The sequence below is a fragment of the Diaphorina citri genome, unplaced genomic scaffold (genome assembly GCF_000475195.1).
Source record: "Diaphorina citri unplaced genomic scaffold, Diaci psyllid genome assembly version 1.1 scaffold2607, whole genome shotgun sequence".
NCBI classification, from domain to species: Eukaryota; Metazoa; Arthropoda; class Insecta; order Hemiptera; family Psyllidae; genus Diaphorina; species Diaphorina citri.
Window position 1 is genome coordinate 13,450 of NW_007380025.1, and position 8,422 is coordinate 21,871.

The 8,422-nt window shown below is 35.7% G+C and overlaps 1 protein-coding gene and 1 long non-coding RNA gene across 2 annotated transcripts; one reads left to right on the forward strand and one right to left on the reverse strand.

The window, feature by feature from the left end:
• Positions 1-1,382: 1,382 nt before the first annotated feature.
• Positions 1,383-1,688, forward strand: LOC103519207. The gene is made up of 2 exons (XR_541887.1): positions 1,383-1,436; positions 1,656-1,688. It is a non-coding gene; the product is annotated as an uncharacterized LOC103519207 (long non-coding RNA).
• A 4,653-nt stretch (positions 1,689-6,341) lies between these two features.
• LOC113471548 lies at positions 6,342-7,468 on the reverse strand. Its single transcript, XM_026830783.1, has 2 exons — positions 7,280-7,468; positions 6,342-6,768 (listed from the first exon to the last, which is right to left on the reverse strand). Exons 1-2 carry the CDS (start codon positions 7,460-7,462, stop codon positions 6,517-6,519), a joined length of 435 nt encoding a protein of 144 aa, XP_026686584.1. The 5' UTR covers positions 7,463-7,468; the 3' UTR covers positions 6,342-6,516.
• Between the last annotated feature and the right edge of the window lie 954 nt (positions 7,469-8,422).

The following is an 8,422-nucleotide window of genomic DNA, read 5'->3' on the forward strand; positions in this document are numbered from 1 at the left end:
AAATGCGTCTTCTAGCAATGGTACTCGTACCTATGCTAGCATGGTTGAAAATGGTTATGTTAACCCTTTGGTATCTAGTAAAAATAATATGTTAAATTCAAGTACAAGTAATAGAAATGATAATGTCTTAGTTAGTAAGAATACGTTCGATAATGATTTTGATATGATGGATATGAACGTACCTAGTCCTCATTTAGGATAATAGGTACCTACCCAATTACCCATATTGTATTTTTATGTTTTTGTCTTCTACTTATAGAAAACCTGATTGTTATATTTATGTTCATCTTTCATTTTTATTTCCTTCTTTTACATTCTTATTTATGTCCAAACTACTTATAGAAAACCTGATTGTTATATTTATGTTCATCTTTCATTTTTATTTCCTTCTTTTACATTCTTATTTATGTCCAAATTAATTAATATTTTTTCTTACAGGTTTGTTTTGTTTATGGTTCGGTTTATTTGCAATGGTTTTTTAAACGGAAGAGAATGTCTTATAATCTTTTTAATTCGATACCTTATACACCTAATGCTCCTTATTCAAGACATTAGGCCAATCCTCTTTGTTAGTGTTATGGTATGGTTTCATTTTCAAACTAATTTTACTATCTTATGACAGATACACCCAATAGGTCTAGGAATATTTTATCCTCCTCACGCCCGAAAGTAAGAAGTGCTCTGTAGTGCTAGACAGCCGATGTGCACACGTGTGTACTTCAAGGCTGTATAGCTAGAAGCCCAGCCTCCATATCAAGTTTGTAGTGCTAGACACCCAATGTAAACAATGTAAACCTTTCGTAATATGTCTACAAGAAACCCACCTGTTACCTAACAGGAACGTAGCGGGATTCAACAATTATGTTATGTACCGTAAAGATTATCTGGATGGATTAGTGGCATGCCGAGGCGTAATGATTATGGTTCATAGATCTGTATATTCTGAATCGATTTCGATCAATAGCCCACTCCAAGTTGTCGCAGTTCAGATTAGATCCTCAAGACTCAATCATGTCCTCACTGTCTGTTCACTTTATATACCTCCAGATCATAGAGTAACGCAAGATGAACTTTCTACTGTCATACGTCAACTGCGATGTACACACCTGTGCTATTTTGAAATTTAAACTTTGGCGCTTAAATTAGCACAGAGAAAAAATAACTAATAAAAACGTTTTGATTTTACTCACTAGAGTGCACTCTTGAAAATCTTGTAAGTTTTGTTTACATTTTGAAATTTTCACTTGTAGCTGAGATTTTGGTGAAAGAAGAGGGCAGAGTCGGTTGTCTTGAATGTCAAGGTAAGTTTTTCTGATTTTCTTAATTACCACTATTAGATTTCACCAGTCAATTATTAAATTGTGTATTTGGAGTTTCACTTGTTGCTGAGATTTTGGTGAAAGAAGAGTGCAGAGTCGGGTGTCTTGAATGTCAAGGTAAGTTTTTCTGATTTTCTTAATTACCACTATTAGATTTCACCAGTCAACTATTAAATTGTGTATTTGGAGTGTTTATCATCAAGTTTTAACATTTTGTTAGTATTTTTTTCATTTCTTTGTCACAGGAAAATCCCTTCAAACTTTGTGCACACAAGTGCACATCGGGTCTTGGTACATACACAATATTTACACTATTTGTTTTTTTTTTTGTATGAGATTTTTCAGGAATCTGTAGTTCCTGAGCCTTCTGCTGATTTCCAGCCATCTGCCCCTTCTGCTGATTTTTAGTCACAGGAAAATCCCTTCAAACTTTGTGCACACAAGTGCACATCGGGTCTTGGTACAAGGTACATACACAATATTTAAACTATTTGTTTTTTTTGTTTTTTTTGTTTTTTTTTTGTGATTTTTCAGGAATGGCTTACAAAAAGATTCTTTCAGATTCTTTCCAAAATGGAAACTGCTCTGACTTTGAGGAGTCCCAAGAATATGGAGACTTCTGCTCAAACCTTCTAGAAGAACAGGACAGGGATAGCAGTGAAGAAGAGTTAGATAGAATAGCAGTGAGATGTCATGTTCAGAATAGATCACCACCTCCCTCTGTAGTTCCTGAGCCTTCTGCTGATTTACAGCCATCTGCTTCTTCTATTGGTCTGCAATCCTCACCAGGTATTCCACGTACACATGTTTTAAGAAAACTTGACTGGAGAAGTGGAAGAAAATTCAAAAGGCCTAGAATAAGCAACCACAATGAAAGTATTATTCCTCAAAACTTAAGAGGTAAAACTCCTAGAGATTTTTTCAACCATTTTATCAGCTCAGATATTATTGCACAAATGGCTTTCATGACAAACTTACGTTCTGTTGAAATAACTGGCAAAAGTATTAACACCTCTCCTCCAGAAATGGCCAAGTTTATAGGGATTAATATGCTCATGTCTTGTATTCCTCTACCTCAGGTAAGAATGTACTGGAGCAAAAAGTACAGAATCCCTCTGGATAGCTAATCATATGTCAAGAAACAGATATCTTCAAATCCGTCGCTTTTTGAAAGTTGTTGATGATAATTCAATTCCTGTAACTGTGAAAAAGGCTGACGTAGCCTGGAAAGTGAGACCTCTATTGGATTCATTTCGAAATGGAGCTCTGCAACTCATTAGACCCCATTCGCTATGTATTGATGAACAAATGATACCTTTCCAAGGTAGATGTCAAATGAAGCAGTACGTACGGGGAAAGCCTAATCCAGTCGGGTTGAAAAATTTCATTTTAGCCGATAAGGATGGTGTTGTCTATGATTTTTATTTATACCAAGGAAAAAAATCTTTGGATATTGCTCAAAATGGTATTAACACTATCAATTTAGCTGGAAAAACGAAACGGGACAAACGAATTATTCGATGACAGATACGAGGTACATAGACAAGATAGGAACCCTAATACTTGCAAAAAACGGGGTGGTGGTCTCTTAGGGAAGGAAACCATATAATCCAATTGATGATTCTCATGAAAAATATAACTGTCCAAATGTATTTTTTTCGTAAAGATCGTCAAAAATAATAAATAATCCGAAAAGATTTTTTTTTTATTAAAGTATTTCTTCTCTAAGAAATTCGTCCCCAAAGTGTGCGCGGGAAAAATAATGAGATTCAAATTTTTAAAGCACTCCAAGTTGTCGCAGTTCAGATTAGATCCTCAAGACTTAATCATGTCCTCACTGTCTGTTCACTTTATATACCTCCAGATCATAGAGGACATAGGTAGGTACCTATGTACGTAGGTAGTGTTTACATAAAGTGGAACTTTGAGCAGGGATGTTTGGTATGTGGAGATCATATTATTCTTTGAGACTCATGTTCCGAGAGCTATATCTCGCGAGCTAGTGAACGCATTTTCTTCGTTTAAATCTCAATACCAATCCGCGAGGAAACAATTTTGCGTGAGGTGCGTGCATTTTTGCTCCCTGTTTATAAATTGTTTTCTAGTGGAAATCCTTCGTTTTGAGTAGTGATTTTTTGCATAGTACTTCTTTTTTATACGATAAACATTTCTGTCGTGTTAGTTTTTTGATTTTCATGTGAGAAGTGACTTTTTTAAGCGTTTCTATTAATTTTCCCTTATACATAACCCCTTGTCAAATTTTCCCAGCGTTTTGGCCAGTCACAATAAATATTCATTTTCAACACTTTGAAAATTTAGCTTCAATTTCTTTCTCTTTTCATCTCATCAAGGTAATACTCTATGCAAAACATGTTATCAAGTTCTTGATGGTAATGACCATCAATGCCAAATTCCTGCGGTAGTCAAGTGTGTCAACTGTCAAGGTCCCCATACACCCAAGGATGATAGCTGCCCCCTAAAAAACGCCCAAAATCAGATTACAACGAATAAGAGAGAGATGTGCGAGATCCTAGCTCATTATTATGTACAAAATTCTGCCAACACTATTTATAATGAGGAATTAATTCGTCACAAAGCGGCAAGGGAACTGATATTGAAGTCACCCAGTAATACAGAGATGGAATGTTTTAATGTACCTTTCACCTATAATGAGCTGATCTCAACATTTGCGAAATGTAGATCTCATGCACCGGGACTGGATGGCGTTTGTTATCAATTGATTATTCAGCTCCAAATAACTTTTTAATTTTCCCATCTTCAATCCCAATGAAATGTGCGGTCAAAGCCATGTAGCTCTCAGTCTTCCGACTGGTCCAATGGTCTGTTGTAAGACCTACAAATGGTGCATTTTTTTCAATGTCTTCAAGAACTTTTTCCTTTACCTGATTGTAAAGAACAGGCATGAGAGCTTGTGAAACCGTTTTTCTGGCGGGCAATGTGTGATTAGGATTTAATAACTTTAACAATTTTGCAAATTCAGGGTCCTCGACAATACTACATGGATGATATTCTTTTACAATCGGATGTCACTATGGGTTTTGTTATATGTTGAGAAATACCTTGTTCCATCCGAGGAGTCCTCTTGGGAGCATATTGTGTAGTTTCAGATTGCCGTGAAGATGATGCTTGAGCTTGAGTTGGACCATTTACTGCTGGAGCTACATTGGAAACTGGAGCCGGATCATCAATATTTAAATTTGCAGAACTCTGACCTCGCCTTTCTGTCAAACGGATTCCAACATGTCTGGTCATGGAGGAGGTTGAACCACTGAAGCATTTTATTTGTGTCTTACACAGATTACATTTTACTAAACTTCCACCAATGTCAGTGAAATAGTCCCAAACAGCACTAGATTTTCTGTTCGTATTCATATTGAGAATTTATCTATTTGAAATTCAATATTTCAATCAAAAGTTTGACATTATACCTACTGTCGATTGTGAGTTATAACTTATAACAAAGAGAGATTTTCAATGAATGAATCACTTTAAAATTAATATCTTTGTTGAAAATTGATTAGTAAACTACTTTAATAAATATGTATCTAGGTACCTAGTAGCAATGAATAAATTTAAAAAGAGATAATTAGGTAGGTAGGTAAATAAGTTTAGTCTCGTATTTGTTCACAAACGTAAAAAATACGAGACTTCAGGAGAGTACTAGCACTAGCACACAGAGACTGGAGCACTCTGGGGCAGAAGGTCTGGTGTCTGGAAAGGGAAAGAGAAAGACAGAAGCCAGAAGCGCAAGCGCACTACAAACTATGTCGATACCTACTGAAACTGAAACCTCCCTCCTCCCTGCTTATTAGTCTGCTTCGTTACGTAACGGACCCGAAAGTTTCACCGCCGTATGTATGAAAACTTATAAGCTTAACTTATAAGATGAAAAATCTTGCTTAAGTTAAACTTTAGCTCAAAATGGTATGTATGAAAATAAAATTCAACTTAAGTTTAACTTCAATAACAGATTTTTTACAAAACGTAAAAAATACGAGACTTCAGGAGAGTACTAGCACTAGCACACAGAGACTTAAAAAAAAAAAAAAGATGAGTGTTTCACCGCCGTTTTTATTTCGTAGCGATGAAACAACTGCTACGTTGGACGCTTGTGGTCTGTGTCGTAGCATGCCCATCCCGTAGTATGCCTCTCATCAGATGGGCGAGAAGAGACACAATTAAAAGTGGTGCCGAAATCGAAGAAAAGGATAAAAGTGGTGCCGAAATCGAAGAAAAGGATAAAAGTGGTGCCGAAGTCGAAGAAAAGGATAAAAGTGGTGCCGAAGTCGAAGAAAAGGATAAAAGTGGTGCCGAAGTCGAAGAAAAGGATAAAAGTGGTGCCGAAATCGAAGAAAAGGATAAAAGTGGTGCCGAAATTGAAGAAAAGGATCAAAGTGGTGCCGAAATCGAAAAAAAGGATAAAAGTGGTGTCGAAATCGAAGAAAAGGATAAAAGTGGTGCCGAAATCGAAGAAAAGGATAAAAGTGGTGCCGAAATCGAAGAAAAGGATAAAAGTGGTGCCGAAATTTCCTAAAAGTTTTCCATATATTGGGTTCTACTAGTCCAATTTCCATATTTTCATATTATTGAAAACATTCTTTTTTTTTTTAAGAAAGGAAAAAAATGGACAACATTGGAATATTTTAGACATAATGTTACACTGCAAGTGGCCTTTGTGTTTATATTAATGTTACATTCTTCCCAGAGTAACATTGTGTTTTATTGGGTATATTTGTAATTAATAAAATAAAAGACGATTTTCTTTTATGAACATTTTTTTAAGATTTCTGACAACTTTTTATTATTTAATTCTTTTTCTTACAGCAGGCAGAAAAATGGTTATAGCCTTTGCATAAGTTACACCGTCTTCCAAATGCTGGACAATTTCTATAGGTATGATTCCTATTACAGCGATTGCAGATAAACTGTTTACCAATATTCCTCTGAACTCTCATTTCCTAAAAGTTTTCCATATATTGGGTTCTACTAGTCCAATTTCCATATTTTCAATTGAAAACATTCTTTTTTTTTTTAAGAAAGGAAAAAAAATGGACAACATTGGAATATTTTAGACATAATGTCACACTGCAAGTGGCCTTTGTGTGTATATTAATGTTACATTCTTCCCAGAGTAACATTGTTCTTAAAATGACAAGATGATTTCCATCTTCAAACTCTACGTACCATCAACAGAATACTCGTCATCAACACTCTCTGGAGTGACAACAGTGAGGTCACTGTCAATGGCCCCCTCAATGGGTTTTGCTATCATCTTGTCGAAGAGGTCATCATTAAGATCACCATCTTCAACAGTGCAGATAATAGCAGGCCCACCTCCAGTGCCAGTGGCATGTCTCTTCTTTCTCAATATCTCCTTCCTATCCTGTTTCATATTGCTGAATATTTTTTTCAGCTGTTCCATGGTTCTCTAAGAAGAAGAAAGAAAAAATACAACAAACTTGATTAATATTATCAAATATTATGTACCTACAAAAATTTGTTAATGAAAGAATCATATTGACCACACAGTTCCCTATTATAAAGAAAAAATATGGTGTTCATTCTATATATTGTGTCTTTCTTCATAAATATATTGGGTCATTCTCACTTCATAGATTTGTGTAAAGGATTCCAATTATCACCAAGGCATAAATGAAATATACTGTTCAATTCATTGTTTGGTCATTCATTGAGATTCTCAGGAATCATGACTACAGTGCACAGTAGACTCTATCAAATTAGAAACAAAATTCCCTGTGTAACATTTGCCTAGTACTCCTTCAATCTTCCAGTATTAAACTGTCTGATTGATCTCCTGTGATGTCAGGCAGCCTAGTAGTGGACAGGAAGGTGGCTTCTAGCAAATCTCTGAAGATAGCAACTTCAAAGTGCAATATGGGCTCATACTGATAAAATTGAAATGACAAGTTGGTACTTACCTTCTGTACTCCATGTATGGAATTGAAGGACTTCACAATCCTTTTCCAGGCCTGGTTCTCTTCCTCGCTGGCATTAGTTCCACCATACCTTTTGGTTGAACAGTCAGTGAGGACCTTTTCCTGCTTGAGAAGATCTTGAAAAATTTCTTTCTCATGAAAGGAATAAACAGCCCTCTTCGACATTTTTGAAATGAATCCAAACTTATGAACAAATTGATAACAAAATATTTTTATTTAAAAAAACACACTTTTCAGACTTCCAGTTCCCTCTGTCAAACCTCTTTAAAAAAAAAGTAAGAATTTTTGGTTTTTTATTTTTAGTCATAATTTATTAAATAATCAGTTTTTTTTTACATAAACCATTTTTATTTATTTATGAACATAAGAAGATTGATTGAATATTCAAAAATTCAATTTGTGGGCATATTTTTTTCCTCTTCTCTAATTTTTATTTGTAATCTGGTTAAAACACCCATATAGGTTCTACCAAATAGTAGTAGAACCTGTGTTTGGGTGTTTTTTTATATATATTATTGAAATAGTTCTAATAATTTCAAAATGTTTCAGTGCCTTTTTATTTCGTAGCAACGAAACAACTACGACATTAGACGCGTGGGGTCTGTGTCGTAGCATGGCCATCCCGTAGTATGCCTCTCATCAGATGGGCAAGGAGAGACACAATACACGACGAGAAACGCAGAAAGTAACCTGTTGCAATATTTGCAATCGAAAAACGAGTACTTTTTTGTGGGATTCAAACCCAGGACCTTCTGTATGGCAAGCAAACGCGTTACCACTGGGCTAACCCTGCCCCCTAAAAGTAAATGGGTGGAATATGCCTCAGGGCCCATCTGTACTCACTTGGTGACATTAGAGTAGAGATTTTCCAGCTGTGCCAGGAGCAAGAAATGAGTGGTGAAGAATACAAACGCCTTGGTTTGAATTAGACTCTCACAGATAGCCCACGCCAGACTTGTACCTTCGTCAATGGAAGTACCTGAAAACAGAATTACAATTTGATTTAAAAGCAATTTCTTCGTTCTGTTTACCCCCTCTAGCTCATTTATAAAACATCCCCAGAAAACGATATTCCAAGTTACAAAAATAGGGGTACCCACTTACCCCTATTTTTGACCTGCCTCG

What these genes read in the sequence shown, in the direction of transcription:
- LOC113471548 (XM_026830783.1), bottom strand. Translation starts at nt 7,462, where the DNA reads ATGTCGAAGAGGGCTGTTTATTCCTTTCATGAGAAAGAAATTTTTCAA. An exon ending in CCATACATGGAGTACAGAAG is followed by an intron (nt 6,769 to 7,279) that starts GTAAGTACCAAC and finishes TCTTCTTCTTAG; the next exon opens with AGAACCATGGAACAGCTGAA.